The sequence below is a fragment of the Magnolia sinica genome, chromosome 14 (genome assembly GCF_029962835.1).
Source record: "Magnolia sinica isolate HGM2019 chromosome 14, MsV1, whole genome shotgun sequence".
Taxonomy (NCBI): Eukaryota; Viridiplantae; Streptophyta; class Magnoliopsida; order Magnoliales; family Magnoliaceae; genus Magnolia; species Magnolia sinica.
The window spans coordinates 19,105,594-19,123,655 of record NC_080586.1 but is presented as its reverse complement, the minus strand read 5'-3'; the positions used below and the strand labels follow the sequence as shown (position 1 = coordinate 19,123,655).

General features: G+C 41.4%; 1 protein-coding gene across 4 annotated transcripts in view; it reads left to right on the top strand.

Annotated features, from left to right (window-relative positions):
• The first annotated feature begins 3,440 nt into the window (after positions 1-3,440).
• The window catches only part of LOC131226124 (mitochondrial thiamine diphosphate carrier 2-like), a 36,297-nt gene continuing 21,675 nt past the window's right edge, over positions 3,441-18,062 (top strand). Inside the window, exons 1-3 of one of the 4 annotated variants that reach the window (XM_058221829.1) lie at positions 3,444-3,628; positions 3,749-3,803; positions 3,920-4,087. In XM_058221829.1, coding sequence (XP_058077812.1) covers positions 3,971-4,087 — 117 coding nt within the window. In that variant the 5' untranslated portion in view covers positions 3,444-3,628; positions 3,749-3,803; positions 3,920-3,970. Of the gene's footprint in view, positions 3,629-3,748; positions 3,804-3,919; positions 4,088-18,062 lie in introns of all 4 variants that reach the window. The other 3 variants (XM_058221832.1, XM_058221830.1, XM_058221828.1) reach the window with 3 other exon arrangements.

Sequence of the window (18,062 nt, the reverse complement as noted above, 5' to 3'; positions counted from 1 at the left end):
TAAACATCACCGGGGGCCTTAGAAAGTTTTCAATAGTTGAAATCAATACTTCCACTTTTTCCAGTGGTATGGTCCACTTGTGGTTTGTATATGCATCAATTTTGGTTTGAACCCATAAAATGATCTGGAAAAATGAATGGACAGCGTGGATAAACCACATGCATTCATGGTGGGCCCAACTGAGTTTACTCAGTACGCTGAGAGCTTACTGAGTAACTCAGTACGCAATCCGATTTCAATGGCTACTGAAGTGACATCACCAAGCTCTGTGGACCCTACAACGATGCATATATTATATCCATGCCGCTCATCCATTTTGAGAGATAGTTTTATGCATGAAAAAAATAATGAGATGGATCTAAAGTTCATGCGAACCCCACCATAGACAGTGACATCCACCGTTCAAAAGTTCTTAGGGGCCACAGAAGTTTCTGATCAAGCTTATATTTTTGTTTTCACTTCATTTATCTCTATGTTAATTTATGAATAGGTTAGATCTAAAAAATACATCATGGTGGGCCCTATAAATGTTTCAATGATGGGTGTGGCTGATCTCATGGTTTTCTGTGGTGGGTCCACTTGAACTTTATATCTATATTATTCTTTTTCTAATGCCATAAAATGATCTCTACAAATGGTTGGACGGTATGGATACAATATATGCATCACGACTAGGTCCACATAGCTCAGTGATGTCACTTCAGCGATTTGGCTACTGACCATGCTAGTATCTTATCCGGGCCCACAGGGACGCGGATTTACTGTGAAAGCCTTTCGCAGCAAGTTCCTGCGCTGGGAACCTAGGCAGGCCCAATGTGATGTTTTTCAGGAATCAGCTCCGTTCATCCATTTTGTTAGCTCATTTTAGGAGAGTAGATCAAAATTAAGCAGAATCTAATACTTAAGTGAGCCGTACTAAAGGAAAAGGTGTTTAGGAAAATTCCTACGGTTGAAACCTCCCTAGGTTCGACAGTGATGTTTACATGCCATCCATACCGTTAATAACATCATTCCTACTGGGATGAACTGAAAACACAAATATTAGTATGATTCAAAACTTCTGTTGGCCCAGGAATATTTCACATGTGGACGTTCAATTATCCCAATTTCAGCCCACTTGAGTATTTAGATAAGGTTCATTTTTAGCCTCATATCTAAAATGCATTCAGAAAGTCAGATGAACAGGGGAACAAACATCCCAATGGGCGCCTCCTAAGTTTCCAGGAAGATTTACTGCTAAATCCTTTAGCACCAAGTGTAGAAAGTTAGGTGGGGCTTATTGTTATGTTTGTGAAAAACCCACCTATCGTTATGTTTGTGAAAAATCCATCCTGTCTATCCTTTTTGTGAGTTTATTTTAGGACCTAACGTCAAAATTGAGCTGGATCCAATACTTAAGTGGGCCACACTAAAAAAAAATGTATGTAGGAAAATTTCTGCCGTTGAAATGTTCCTGGTGTTGACAGTGATGTTTATATGCCATCTATACCGTTTATAATGTTATTCATATTAGGATGAAATGAAAACACAAATATTATCCTGATTCGAGGCTTCCGTGGCCACACGAATATTTCAACTGTTAACATTCAATACTCACGTTTCTGGCCCACCTGAGTATTGGATGCGGATCACTTTTGCTCTCATGTCCTAAAATGAGCTCAAAAAATGGATGAATGGAGTGGATTTTTCAAAACCATCAAGTAACAAGCACAGGGAATTGCGTACTGAGTGGGGAAGGAATTGCGAAAGGCTTTCGCAGGGAATCCCTTCCGGCTTCAGTGGGGAAGGAATTGCGTACTGAGTGGGGAAGGAACTGCGAAAGGCTTTCGCAGGGATTCCCGTCCGGCTTCAAGGAATTGCGTACTGACCACGCCGAGTAAAGTCGGTGGGCTCCACCATGAAAGTTTTGGATACAAATTATATTCGTTTTTTTACCATCCGTCCATGTTTTTATCTTAAAAACAGCATGGATGACAAATAAACATCACTGTGGGGGATTAGAAAGGTTTCCACAGTTAAAGTCATTATTTCCACTGTTTCCTGTGGTACGGTCCACTTGAACTTTTTATAAATTTCAATTTTTGGCTCAATACCTAAAATTAGGTTGAAAAACGGATGGACGGTGTGATAAACCAAAAACATTTACAGTGGGCCAACCGAGTTTACTCAGTACAATAGGGCCGATTTCCTTTGGTGGTTCCCTGAATGGGGGGCCTAACTTTATGTACGTGACTTACATCCATCACTGTTTATTCATTTTGAAAGCTTATTTTAGTGCAGGATCCAAAAATAAAAGCATTTCTAAATCTCAAATGGTCCCCAAAATAGTAAGCAGTGGTGATTCAGCATTAATAATTCTTGTGGTCACAACATTTTTCGATCAAGTTTAAATTTGTTTGGTTTCTTCATCCAGGTATTATTTACCTTGTCAACAGGTTGGATGGAAAATAAATATTCAGGTGTCACCCAAGATGTTTTTAATGGTGAGTATTCAATCACCACTGTTTCTGTAGTGTGGTCCACCTAAGAATTTTATCTGCCTCGTCTCTGTTACAATAAATCCTAAAATTAATGTTCAAAACGGATGGAAGGAATGGATCTAAGTCACATACATCAAGGTGGGCACCACCATCAGGTATACACCGAAGACAGCCCCCAACTGCGAACCCGGAGCTAGTCATGCCAAACGGTCTCCGCTCTTTATTTCCCGTTCATTTGGGTCTATTTGATTTCTCATATAAGAGGTAATAACCTATTAAATGGGTAATAATTACTTACTCATGTAATTACTGCAACGTGTCAGATGCAAACATTCCCAGCTAAACATTTCAGCACTGGAACCGTAGATGGCTGACAAATGAATGCAGGGCCACTGTGATATACATGGTGTATCTACACCATTCATCATATATGTTGGCCTCATTTAAGGTATCCACACCGTTCATTATATATGTTAGCTTCATTTAGGGCATGAAACCAAAAATGAGGCAGATCTAAAGCTCCAGTGGACCACACCACAGGAAAAAAGTGGAATTTGGATGCCTACAGTAAAAAAATTTGTGTGGCCCTCAAAAGTTTTGGATGAAGATGATATTTGTGTTTAACCCTGATAAGTGTTTTTATGATTTCATGAATAGGTTAGGTGACAAATAAACATCAATGTGGGCCCAATGAAGAAAATAATTTTCAATCGTGGACGTTAAAGGCCATTGTTTCTTGTGGTATGGGCTACTTGAGAGTTGCGTCTATCTCAATTTTGTACGTAGCCCCTAAAATCTCCTGATAAAACAGATGGACGGTGTGGATATCTCATGAACATCACAATAGGGTCCACAAATTTAAGTCAGCTTATTTTGACCAGTCTGGGAGACGAAAATACACTTGAAATTTCACACAGAATAAAAAGGTAATAATTAGCATTTCGCAGCGTATTTCCCACGCACACGAAAAATCAAACAGCGCTCTCATTTCCCCTCAGCAGTCGCACTTAAAATAGGAAAATCTTCGTCGGAAGCCGACATAAAGCCTTCTAATTCCCCGCTCGAGTCGCCTTAAAAGAGAATTTTTCCGCCTAAAACTCTCTTTCTTCAATGGCGGCCTGCTTCTCTCTATTTCTTTCACGTTTCAGGTACTCTTCTCCCTCTCTCTCTCTCTCTCAATCTCGTGAACCCACGATTTCTCTGTTTCTTGTTTCTTGTATCTTTTTTCGTTTTTATTTCAATCCTGTAACGAGAAATCTGTGAACCAGTACTTTTAGGCATCGTTTTCAGTATGCGTAGGTTAAGCACTTTAACAATCCCTGCGCAAGTTAGAACCTCCTGTTCTTCCCTCTTTTTATTTTGCCAATCGGTTCTGTTGATTTTCTATCTTTGATGTGATGATGTTTATTTGGGGTGTTGTGTTGGTGCGTATACTGTAGGTTTTGAAGGGAAGTGGATATATACATATATTTTCTTTATTGGTTTGGTAAATGGAAGAGTCTGGGCAGCTGAAACGTGCGTTTATAGATGCTACGGCAGGGGCGATCTCGGGCGGTATTTCTCGGACGGTGACTTCACCCCTCGACGTTATTAAGATTAGGTTTCAGGTCTGTTTCTGATTCCTCTCTCTTTTTTGCCTTCTTTCATTCCGTAATATGTGGATATTTGTGCGTGGTTGATCATAGTTCTTTTGTTATTGTATGGAGCTGGTGATTCTTGTTTGAAATCTAAGTGAGTATATGGAAATTTAGTCATGGAAATTTTTTATTTCGTTTTTATTTTCAATATTTGAAATATTGGAAAGCAATGGGGTGTGTTGCACACTAAGGCCAGTTGATGTACAATCACATTGGATTGGAAGCAGGAGCAACACCTAGTTAAGAAGGATTGATGTAATCTTGTAAAATCATGGATCCCTGGCGCAAGGCCTGCCACTGGTCTATGAGTCTCTGGCTATAAGAAAGAAGGAAATACTTTTCTTTAAGGACTTCTTTCACCTCGGTCCAGTGCACAGTTGGGGGTTCTCTTCTCCTTTCAATTTTACGCTCTATGTTGGTCCAAAAAAGTTTAGCCTGACCTATCAGCGTCATCTTAACAAGTATCACTTGACGGGTATCAGACATATCATACCACTCAAAATAGTGGTCCATGTTTGCCACCCAATCAAGGAATGCTTTGAGGTCCAAGCGACCATCAAAACTGGGGGCCTTAACTTTGACATCCTTCATGACTTACGCATCTGGATCATGATGGTCATAACGTTCCTCACATTGTCGTGGCACTTATGCTCAACCATGGCCCACGTCTTGGCCATGACCACGCCTTCGCCTATCAACTTGATCTCCAACCTGAGATTGAACATCTTCCCCAGTGTCGGGGTTTGCTTTTCTCTCTCTCTCTCTCTTTTTTTAAAAAAAATTCACAAAATCGAATGGGAAAAGCTCTTGCTTTTTTCCTTCTTCTTCCATCTTCATGAGATTTGAAGATAACTTTCATGTGATTTGGAAGAGAGATTGGTGTGAAGCCGATCTTCATCAACGGAGGTGCGAGGTCTCTATCTATCCCCACATCATCATCCCATCATTCTCCATCAAGGTATTTTCTTCAAAGTTCTCCGATTATCTCTATACCAAATCTTCACTTTTCTTCTAATCTCCATTACCCATACCCATTCACAAGCCAAACTCTAAAAAACCTTAAACACTTATAAACCTAGCCACATGTGTGACCGTACGGCCACACGTGTGAACCTCCCGGGTTGGCTGTACGGCTACACCTTATCTCTTTTGGTTTCCCATCACCCTTGGATCAAAACTCTCTTCACTATTGTCCTAAACCCTAACCCTAAACCTAGAAATCCATAACTTTCCTATTTTCCTAAACTACCAAACCCTAACTTTTCCCACTCTTCAATTCACCCAAAATCCTTACACCCCTTTTACCTAAAACCTAATTCCCATATCCTAACATTTAAGCCCTTTAACCCCTTCACCCAATTTGATTCTATAAACCCTAATTTCTAAATTTTCCCAATTTCTTAACCCTAATTTTACCCTAGGTAGTATTAGATCTCTCACTTCGAAATAGACTTTTTCCTATGCTAATTGGATGTCCTTACATCCATTAGATCCCAGTTTCTTTTATTTAATGATCTTATATAGCGATGTTTGGTAACCTACTCTAGGATTATGCATGATATTCTTTTGGTTTTCTTGGTATTTGTGATGATAATGGCAAGTTTTATGTTTTTTTTGTTAATTATTTTAATTTTGTTACTTGATCTCACACTATTTGGTTCATGCATCGGTCCTACATCAATCCAACTATATAAGATTTAATTATCAGATCATTTTGTTTGAAGCGACCAAACTTATAATGGAGTTCTTGTCATCATTTGAGGGCATGGCGTGCAAGTGCGAGTAATGGTGGGGACTTACGCATTATAGAAAAATGGCCCGTAACTCCCTATTATGGGCCAATTATGTTTTTTCTTTTTAAACAACCATGATGGCTGTTATGGTCATCATTATTCTTATCAAATACCTTGTTCAAGGGCCTAGGCTGTTTTTGCGCTACATCCTTTATCTTCTTCTGACTCTCAAATTGATGCACTTGCAATTCTTTGGAGTTGGGTCTTCCGCGGAAGTGCATGACCCCATTATTGGGTCATTACGAGCTTAACCGTCTATTCTGGCATCTTCTTCCATTTGAATAATTGCTTTACATGAACCGACCATCGAAGGGCTTTCCTATTTGCATATCTTTGTAGAACTTGGGCATCTTGATGTTTACATCGTAAGTGTAATCATCATGATCCTCTTGGTGGTCACCTCTCCTACTGTGGGATGATTGAATGGAACGCCATTGGAATAACTATTGTTGGACTCCACAATCTTATCACTTTCTCACGTACAAGGAGGCTCTACGTGATGTTGTCTAGATGGTGTCAACTTAGCCATAATATTTTAGATCTCTTGAGGAGCCTCTTACCATCTATCTCACCCTCCCAATCCATTTTTCCAAGGTGTTTCTCTTTTTGTTTGCCATAGCGATCTCCAAAACAAGCCCACAAATTAACTTGGCTTTGATACCAATCTTGATGAAGAGTGGATGGGAAGTTGTAGGAAGAAGAAGAAGAAAAGAAAGAAGAATAAGAGCCACACCTCACAATTCAAGGAAATTGATTTTTGGGTTTTCTTCTTCTTCAATAGAATCTCTTCTCTAAAATAGGCTCGCTTTCTTTATTCAAGCCACATGTCATCTTCAAAACTCTGTATACATATAAAGAAGCTCTAACCTAGAGTTATTTGCACCACTAAACTCTACTGAACCCAACCATTAATTCACCTTAAAAAACTGAAGTTGGTATAATGCATGACATTGGGTACTCTATCCTTACTCTTACACACAACACTTGATGGGATTGTTGTATGCAAACTTGGTTACAGGCAAAACCGCATCTCAGGTCCTAATATGGTCTCCCACCAAACATCGTAGCAGATTCCCTAAGCTTTGATTGATGACCCCCGTTTGACCATCAGTTTGAGTATGGTATGCTAAAGAGAACTGTAACTTAGTTTCCATCATGTGCCATAGAGTTTTTCAAAAGTAACACACAAACCGCACATCTCAATCTGACACAATGGTCTTCGGCAAACCATGCAAACGAACTATCTCCCCAAAGAATATCTTAGCCACGTTAGTGGCATCAGACATTTTAGAACATGGGAGAAAGTGAGTCATTTTTGAAAAGTGGTCTACAACTAGAAAAATGGAATCATGCTTTTCAATTGTCTTGGGGAGCCCAAGCACGAAATCCATGCTAATATCAACCCATGGGGTGTGAGGGACTGGCAAAGGTGTATATACCGGTGTTCTGCTTCCTCTGCTTTGCCAGCTGACAAGTCCTACATTGTCCTATAATATTCGCCACGTCTCGCTTGAGACTTGGCTAATAAAAGCGCTCATCTAGAAGGGCAATAGTTTTGTCATGCCCAAAATGACTAGTTTTCCCTCTATCATGAAGCTCTTAGACAAGAAAGTCACGAAGGGATGTACGGGGTATACACAATCTACTACCTCTAAACAAAAACTCACTGATTAAGACGAACTCACTACTATCCCTAAACTGACAATCTAAGAACGATACATACACCTCCAAATTTGGGCAACTAGGATAATATTCCTTTAAACGCTCAAACCCAGTGACTTCGACACTCATGGAGTGGAGTAATGCAACCCTATGACTCAATGCATTGGCGGGTTTATTCTCAACCTTGGCTTTGTGCTTTAACACAAAAGTATACCTTTATAGAAATTAGACCCACTTGGCATGCTTTGGGTTCAACTTCTTTTGCCAGTTGAGATAGCATAAAGTGTCATGGTTAGAGAATAAGACGAACTCTTGCGGTAATAGATAATGTCGCCAATGGCGCAAGGAATGCACTACCATATAGAATTCCATGTCATAGGTAGAATACTTTTGTGTCGCTTCATTCAGTTTTTCGCTAAAGAAAGCGACATGGTGTCCTTCCTGACTAAGCACTCCACATATACTTACACCAGACGCATTACAAGTAACCTCAAAAGCCTTGAAGAAATCTAGAAGTTGCATGACAGGAGCTTCAGTCATCTTGACCTTAATCTCCTTGAACGCCTTAGAGGCTGCTTTAGTCCATTGGAACCGGTAGAACCGGACCGGAACCGACCAAACCGCACGGTTTGGTTTGGTTCTGAAGTGCATCGGTTCCGGTTCCAAAAATCAAAGAACCGATTAGTTTGGTTCGGTTCAGTTCTCGGTTTGGGTTTCTGTAGAATTGAACCGAACCGTGAACCGGATAGTAGAATCGAACCGTAGAACCGAACTTTGAACTGGACTGTAGAACCGAACTTGGACCCGAACCTGGAAGCGGAACGTCCAGTCAATAAATATTTTAAAAAATAAACATAAAAAAGTAAAAAAATAAGTGTTGAGTAATGCATGTAGTGTGATTGAGAGAGTTTATGTAGGTGGGTTAGGGTGAAATGCAGTTGTAACTGTGGGATTCCTTGTGATGCTAAAGGATGAGAATGGTGGGCTGGGGTCATGGTTTCCAAAAGAAGGTACTTAGTTGGATCATGGTTTCCTAAATAAGGTACTCAGGGTTTGTTTGGATGTAACTATCCTAAGATGTGATGTGAGGATGAGGGTTGGGGGTGTGGTTTCTAAATAAGGTTGGTGTGTCTAGTGTTCGAAATATCAGTATTGCGTTATGTATCACATCCTTGGGATACAGATATGTATCGATTATCGCACGGGATGTATCGTTTGTATTGGGTAATTTATCACACTTTTTGGGAAACATGGGGAATCATTGGGAAAATGGTTGAATTTTTCAATGAAACTTCAAGGATTGTTAGAAAAGACCTTAATACACACTTTTAAATCATAACATCTAAAAAAAAGTGCACATAATAGGTTTCCTTTGTATAGGGTCCTAAGTTATGCATTGTCTAATTGAACTAATATTGAATACATAATATTTAGAATGTATGTGATGATCATTTCATCAAACACTCATAAATACTTCAAAATTAGTCTCAATTGACAGTTGGTTGAAGGGAAATTTCAAAAAAAAATTAATATTTTAATAAATTTAATTAAAAAATGATTTTTATTTTTTGAAAATTGATGAGGACTTAACAAATTAGTAGATCAACCCTCATACATGCTTGATTTCATGTTTGGAGTGCAACATTGCAAATAATTTTGGAGAAATTGGGAAAATTTCAAAATTTCCCCAAACAAGACCACCTACACTTAAATTTCAAAATTGGAGTGTATGTGATGTTCATTTCATCAAATACTCCTAAATACTTTGAAGTTGGTCTCAATTGATAGCTGTTTGAAGGAAAATTTCAAGAAAAAAAAAACATGGAGAACATGAAGAACCAATGGGTATTGAAATCAAAGCTTCAACGCCATGATTTTTTATGCAAAACATGAAGAATCAACAGATTTGTAACCATTTGACACCGATTTAATATAATTTCAACAAAAAACAGGATTGAAAATTGAAAATGCTTGCCATATCGAACATGTGGGATATATCGGCACTACTTATGCGTTTCGTTTTGCACAAGTGGTATACAAGATATATCGTGGGATATATCAGCTGATATCGTTGATTTTTAAAACATTGGGTGTGTCATAGTTTCTTTAAGAAGTTACTTAGGGGCTGTTTGGATGTAACTTCCACAAAAGGGCTTTTCCTACAAAACTGATGTTTTCGTTGACTTACTAATGTTGGTTTTGTGCGAGTGGCATTTTAGATGGTTTTGAAAACAATGATTTCGGATGTGCTGTGAAACTCTCATTTTGTTCCAAAATGAGGGTTTCATCTATATGAACGACCATTTTGACAGTGCATCCAAACAAACCCTTACATGGTTTAGAGACATGCATGCACGCTGCTATTGTACAAGTCGCATCTTCCAAAATTTAGACTATTTAATGTCAGTTCGATCTGAAGATACATTTGTAGTAACCATTTAGATGTGATTGCCATTGCTCTATAATGTTAGCCACGCCTCGCTTGAGACTTGGCTAATAAAAGCGCTCATTTAGAAGGGCAATAGTCTTGTCACACCCAAAATGACCAGTTATCCTTCAATGAAGCTCCTATACAAGAAAGTCACGAAGGGACGTACGGGGTATACACAATCTATTACCTCTAAACAAAAACTCACTGACTAGGACAAATTTACTACTACCCCTAAACTGACAATCTAACAACGATACATACACCTCTCCAAAATTTGGGCAACTAAGATAATATTCTTTTAAACGCTCAAACCAAGTGACTTCGACACTCATGGAGTGGAGTACAACAACCCTACGACTTAACGCATCGGCAGGTTTATTCTCAACCCCGGCTTTGTGCTTTAACACAAAAGTATACTCTTAGAGAAATTAGACCCACTTGGCATGCTTCGGGTTCAACTTCTTTTGCGAGTTGAGATAGCGTAAAGTTTCATGGTTAGAGAATAAGACGAATTCCTGCGGTAATAGATAATGTCGCCAACCGGACACCTGTCCATCCTGCCTCTACTCCCTTCGATCTCAACCGGACACCTGTCCTCCCTAACCTTCATCTTGCCTCTTGGCTTCCCCTTCCTGTGCATTCCACAGACTCGGTTCTTGAGTTGGATGAGGAGAAGTGAAGCAACATCAGCGACATTGGGCTCACCTCGTAGGAAGACATGAGCTTTCACCTGCAATTAATCCCTTTTGACGTTTCTCCAGAACTTCCGCTGTTTGAAGAAGATACGTTCTTCTCCTCGCAATCCCCTTCATCCTTAATGACTCCTAGATCTGAGTGTCTTTCGCTCCCATATGAGGGTTCGGAACTCAACCTCCTGTCTCTCTTCCAGGATTCTTCAGGAGCAGGCGTCATCATTGCGGAACCTCTCCAGACTAGAAGAGGTAATCCCGAGGCTGGGCTGGTATAGGAAGAGCATAGGGCTATGTTGAGCAAGAAGATGCAAAGGAAGAAGTGGATTCAGGACATCATGGGACACATCGGAAGACTGCTCGGACTTTCGTTCGGCGACTGCCCAGAGGACTACCTCGCTCTTTTTCAGTGCGTGGAGAATAGGGGTCGTCCGTTGGATCCCAACAGGTTTTCTCAGAAAAGAACCCCAAGGGGGGGTAAGAAAAAAAGATCAGAAGCATAAAGCTATTAGTTCAGGAAGCATATCTGAATTCTCTGTTGAGGCAGATAATAAGGGATCGCGGGGAAGTGAAGTTCTCCCATGAAGATGATCTCATGGAATGTTCGGGGGTTGGGGTCCAAACAAAAAAGAAGACTTATTAAGAATTCCTATGGCAGAAGTAACGCCCAAATTATCTGCTTTTAGGAAACTAAGGTGAAAGCGATGGACAATCGGTTGATGAGATCGATATGGAAGGCTTCGGATGCCAATTGGGTGCTTAAGGAAGCGTCGGGCAGCTCATGGGGCATTGTTATAGCCTGGAGGTCAGTGTATTGGACCCTTCTGAATAGCTCAGTGGGTTCTTTCTCCATCACAGCTACCCTCAGGAACAACACAATGACTTCAGATTTTCTCATTTGTTCGGTATATGGGGATATAAATAACAACTTGAGGGGCGAATTCTGGAACGAATTATCTTCAGTCTGCCAGAGCTTCAACGGCCCTATCTGCTTCGCTGGAGACTTCAATACCATCAGATTCTCGGGAGAGAAATCATCTAGGAACTCCATGAAGCCCCATATGGTTGCTTTCTCTGATTGGATTGATCGCAATTACCTGGTCAACCTCCCCTTTTTAGGCTCCCGCTTCACCTGGACGAATGGGAGACTTGATCCAATCTTGTCCAGATTGGACCGTTTCATTATTTCCCCTGAATGGCTGGATCTCATGCCTTCCTCTTAGTCGGTCCTTCCCAGGACAACTTCAAATCACTGGCCTATAATCCTATCGGCTAAGGAGGCAAACTGGGGTCTGAAGCCGTTTCGTTTTGACATCTCTTGGCTTCATGTGACAGGTTTCAAATCCATGGTGGTTGATTGGTGGAAGGAAATGCAGTTCCAGGGCTACGCGGGTCACAGACTCTGCTCCAAATTAAAGTTGCTGAAAGAAAAACTCAAGCAATGGTCAAAAGAGGAATGTTGAAGAGCGGAGCAGGAGATGGACTCGATCCTTATGGAAATCCAGAAGATCGACTCCCACGCAGAAAGCAGTCCTATGTCTAAACAGACTCTGGCGAACAGAATCCAACTTGTTCAAGCCCTCTCAGCAAAAGTTTTACAAAACAAAATCTCTTGGAAATAGAAAGCCCGAGCGAAGTGGATCAAGGAAGGTGATAGGAACACGAGATACTTCCACAATGTTGCTAGTATTCAAGCAAAGGTTAACCGAATCAGCAGTGTAATTTCAAATGGTATTCGGACGGAGGATAGAGAGGCGATTAGCAGAGAAGCTGTATCCTACTTTCAAGGGCTCCTTCAAAATGAGAGTTGGGCTAGACTGTGGCTGGACAACCTCCCATTCAAGCGCATCAGTGAAGAAGACGCCAGATTATCGGAACTTCGTTTCTCCTTGGAAGAAGTTCAAAACGCTGTGATGGATTTGGGTAGGGACAAGGCCCCCGGCCTAGATGGGTTCCTCGTCTTATTTTTTCAGACGTTCTGGGATCTCCTCCAAGATGAAGTGATGTTTTTCATAAACGAATTTTTTGATAGAGGAAGACTGTCAAAAAATATTGGTGCCACTTTCATCGCGCTGATTCCAAAACGTCCGGGAGCCTCTGAGTTCAGGGAGTACAGACCTATCAGTCTCATCGGCAGCTTGTATAAAATTTTGGCTAAGGTGCTCGCCAACAGACTGCAAAGAGTGATCGGATCGATAATTGCCCCTAATTAGTGCGCGTTCATCCTGGGCAGACAAATCACCGATGCTGCTCTTATTGCCAACGAATGCCTTAATTCCAGCCACCGATCGAAGAAGAAATTCATTTTCTGCAATTTGGACATAGAAAAGGCTTACGATCACGTCGAGTGGGATTTCCTCCTATACCTGATGAAGCATATGGGTTTTGGTGACCTTTGGAGAAGATGGATTGAGGAATGTATCACTTCGGCCTATTTTTCTATCCTTTTAAACGGATCCCCGAAAGGATTTTTTAAAAGTTCACGTGGGCTTAGACAAGGAGACCCTCTTTCACCCTTCCTCTTCCTCATCATTGGCGAAGCCTTATCCGCAATGCTCCTGAAAGCTCAAATGGAAGGCATTATCAGGGGAGTCCAAGTGAAAGGTGTTCAAGAGCCGATCTCCCATGTTCAGTTTGCGGACGACATTCTTATTTTATCTGAAGCAAGTCCAGATTCCGTTGCCAATCTGCGTACAATGATTATGTGTTTTGAAGCAGTTGCAGGGCTGAAGGTGAACATGTTTAAATCCAAATTATTTGGGGTCAATCTGGATGTCTAGGAGGCTGAAGATCTAGCGGATGTTATGGGATGCGCTATGGGGTCCTTCCCAACGTTTTTCGTCGGCCTCCCCTTGTGCGTTGGTCAGCCCAAAAAACATCAATGAGACAAAGTAATTCAGAGGTTTCACCATCACCTGACTGGGTGGAAGCGTCGCTACCTCTCCATCGGTGGGAGACTCACGCTTATTAAAGCAGGGCTATCTAATCTTCCCACCTATTTCATGTCCTTGTATTGATGTCCTGCTGTGGTTCTCATGGCTATTGATACTCTCAGACGCAACTTTCTCTGGAGTGGCAAGGAAGAAAAGAAGAAATTCAACCTTATGGAGTGGAGGAAAGTTTGCAAGCACTTTAAAGATGGTGGAGCCGACATTAAAGACCTTAGATTGATGAACCGGGCCCTTTCAGGGAAATGGATCTGGAGACTTGGCAATGAAAAGGACAGGCTGTGGAATAAAATAATCAAAGGTAAATATGGGAGCTCAGAAGGAGGCTGGTGGACGGATGATTCCTCCCTGTATAGGGCCTCTGTTATATGGAAAGGAATCATCCGTATGAAAGAAGAGGTTACCCGTTGGATCGGCTTTGAAGTGGGCAAGGGAGACTGTGTCCGTTTTGGCTGGACACTTGGATAGGAGATATGCCATTGAAGGTCAAATTTCCTTCTATATCCTGGGTGGCGGGTAAGAAGAACAGCTCGATAGCTGATAACTATTCTCTAGTAGCAGATAAGGTTGTTTGGAACATCCGTTGCAGAAGGAATTTGGAGGACTGGGAAGTCGGTGAGTTTGTTGAGCTGATGGAGCTCATTCAGGATGCTCCTCTTAATCAGACCTGTAAAGACAACATTATTTGGAAAGCAGACAAGTCGTCTCTCTTCACGGTGAGGTCCTTTTTCAAGATTCTGTTGGCCAACAACGGTAGTACCTCTCCTCAGCACCCCCATTTCACATGGAAATATGCTGTCCCTCCAAAGCTACAGGTTTTCGGATAGCTGGTTGGGAATAATAGAATTCTAACTCTGGACAACCTAAGGAAAAAAGGAATGATCCTCCCGAATGCTTGTCTATGTTGCCTGTCTTCTGAAGAATCAGTGAGTCATTTGTTGATCCATTGTTCGTTTGCCTACTCAATTTGGTCAGCCATTCTCTCCTGCTTCAAGGTTAGTTGGTGCTTCCCTAGAGATGTGGACATGCTCCTTAAGGCCTGACATGGTTTCAGATTGGGCAAACCCATTTCTCGGGTCTGGCGGATGGCAATCTTGGTGGTTTGGGGGGTTGTCTGGATAGAAAAAAACAATAGGTGTTTTCAAAATGAAGCGAAGCCTCCCCACTTATTCTCCTCCTATGTTAAATATCTCATTGCTGAATGGGTGTTCCATAGGGATGGGCTCAATGTAGATTTATCATTCCGTCAGTCTTAAAGGTTCTGCCTCCTTAGCAGTTCCTTTCTTTTGTTTTGTTCTCCTTCTTTTAATACAAGTTACCTTTCAAAAAAAAAGAGAAGATAATGTCGCCAATGGTGCAAGGACTGCATTACCGCATAGAATTCCATGTCGTATGTAGAAATCTTTTGTTTCACTCCATTTAGTTTTTCGTTAAAGAAAGCAACATGGTGCCCTTCCTGACTAAGCACTCCACATATACCTACACCAAACGCATTACAAGCAACCGCAAAAGCCTTGGAAAAATTTGGAAGTCGCATGACAAGAGCTTTAGTCATCTTGACCTTAATCTCCTTGAACGCCTTAGATACTACTTTAGTCCATTGGAACTAGGGGTGCACATGGGACCGGTAAACCGGACCGGAACCAACCAAACCGCATGGTTGGTCTAGTTCTGAAGTGCATCGGTTCTGGTTCCGGTTCCAAAAATCAAAGAACCAATTAGTTCGGTTCGGTTCTCGGTATGGGGTTCTGTAGAATCGAACCGAACCGTGAACCGAACCGTAGAATCGAACCGTAGAATCGAACTTAGAACCGGACTGTAGAACCGAACTCGGAACTGGACCATCCAATCAATAAATATTTTAAAAAATAAACATAAAAAGTAAAAAAAAAAAGTGTTGAGTAATGCTTGTAGTCTAAGTGAGAGAGTTTATGTAAGTGGGGTACGGTGAAATACAATTGTAACTGTGGGATTCTTGGTGATGCCAAAGGATGAGAATGGCGGGTTGGGGTCATGGTTTCCAAAAGAAGGTACTTAGTTGGATCATGGTTTCCTAAATAAGGTAGTCAGGGTCTGTTTGGATGCAACTTCCCCAAGATGTGATGCGAGGATGAGGGCTGGGGGTATGGTTTCCAAAGAAGGTTGGTGTGTGACGTGTGTCATAGTTTCTTTAAGAAGGTACTTAGGGGCTGTTTGGATGCAACTTCCACAAAAGGGCTTTTCCTGCAAAACTGATGTTTTCGTTGACTTACCAATGTTGGTTTTGTGGGAGTGTCATTTTAGATGGTTTTGAAAACAATGATTTTGGATGTGCTGTGAAACTCTCGTTTTGTTCCAAAATGAGGGTTTCATCTATATGAATGACCGTTTTGATTGTGCATCAAACAGACCCTTACATGGTTTGGAGACATGCTTGCATGTTGCTATTGTACAAGTTGCATCTTCCAAAATTTAGACTGTTCAATGTCAATTTGATTTGAAGATACATTTGCAGTAACCATTTACATATGATTGCTATTGCCTTCTAAGCGAACAATTGCTTACAATAGAATAGATTTTTTATTTTATTTTAAGAAAATTAAGATGGTAGGAATAGTATAAATTTAGTTATCAAATGTGCATGTGGGCAGGAACATGAAATCCCTCTTTTGCACTTGCCTATTACATTTGCTAGCTTTGCTCATGTTTCCGAGAGATCAATTCCTCTCGTCAGGAGGGGCCCACCGTAGTATAAGAAGCCTAGATCTGTAGAACCGAACCGGAACCAAACCGGTTTTTACGGTCTGGTTCCGGTTCGGTTCTAAGGTGCAAACGGTCCGGTTCTGGTTCCGATTTTCCTGGAATCGTTAGGAACAGTTTGGTTGTGGTTTCACCCCAGAACTAGACCGAACTGAACTGTATGCACCTCTAATTGGAACTCCCCCTTTTTATTGCAATCAGTAATGAGAACTATGATAGAACTAAACTCTCTAACGAACCATCTATAAAAAGTGGCTAAGTCGTGGAAGCTACGCACTTCGTGAATATTACGCGGCTTAGGCCAACTGACTATGGCCTTGACTCTCCCAGGATCCGTAGACATGCTCTCAGATGACACGATAAAACCTAAGAAGATGATACTATTAGACAAAAGCGAATACTTCTTGAGGTTGGCATATAACTTCTCTATCCTAGGGATCCTACACACTTGCCTCAGATGGTGGAGCTGTTATTCATTAGTCATGTTATAAATAAGGATGTTGTCAAAGTACACAATTAGGAACTTCCCCATGAAGGGTCTCAACACCTGGGTCATCACCTGCATAAATGTACTAGGGGCGTTGGTCAGCCCAAAAGGCATGACTAGCCACTCGTACAGTTTATCCTTCGTCTTGAAGGCTGTTTTCCACTCATCACTTGGGCGAATACGGATCTGGTGATATCGAGTATTGAGGTCTAATTTGGAGAAAATTGTGGCATTGGTCACCATGTCCAACATATCGTCAAGACGCGGTATAGGAAACCAGTACTTAATGGTAATCTTGTTGATGACTCTGCTATCCACACACATACGCCACGTACCATCCTTCTTGGATGTCAGAAGGGCGGGCACGACACATGGACTCATGCTCTTCTGAATGAACCCTTTTCTTAAGAAGCTCATCAACTTGCTTCTTGAGTTCCGCATGCTTCGTGGGGTTCATGTTGTAATGAGGAAGGTTTAGGAGAGTTGACCCGGGGACAAGATTAATTGCATGCTGGATGTCCCTCATAGGTGGAAGGTCATCTGGGAGGTTGTCAAGAAAGACATCACTGAACTCATCCATCACTGAAGTCACCTCACTAAGCAACTCTACACCAACCTGGAGGGTGGCCTCTCTAATCACGTGGGCATACACCTTTGAATCCTCCATAGTGTCTCTTTCAAATTCTTTTGCATTAATGATATGAAGAGACTTAGGTTTGGATTTCTTCAAAGTTCCAGAATCACCCTTCTTAGGTATGCTCTTGGGTGGAAGAGGACTCGATTTAATTTTCTCGCCCTCAAACATGAATGTACAAATATTCGAGCAACTGAATATTGTAACGTCCAGGTCAAATAACTAGGGCCTACCCAAGATGATGTGGCTGACATCCAAAGGAACCGCATCGCAATACAACAAATCCTTCTACGACCCAAACTAGATGGGGATACAACATCGGTGTGAGATTGGAATGGAGGACTCATCAACTGACGACACTTTGTAGGGCTGAGGGTGAGAATTGGCTTTCAAGCCCAATCGACTCACGAAGAGACCACGTTGGCACAACTGTCACCGTCCACGATCACTTTCCAATTCTTTTCTTCACACTTGGTGTAAGTGTAAAAGATCATGTTCCTGCACCAATCATCATTTTCTTGAGCTTGGGCAAAGACGCATCTGACTACTGCGAGAGTGTGGG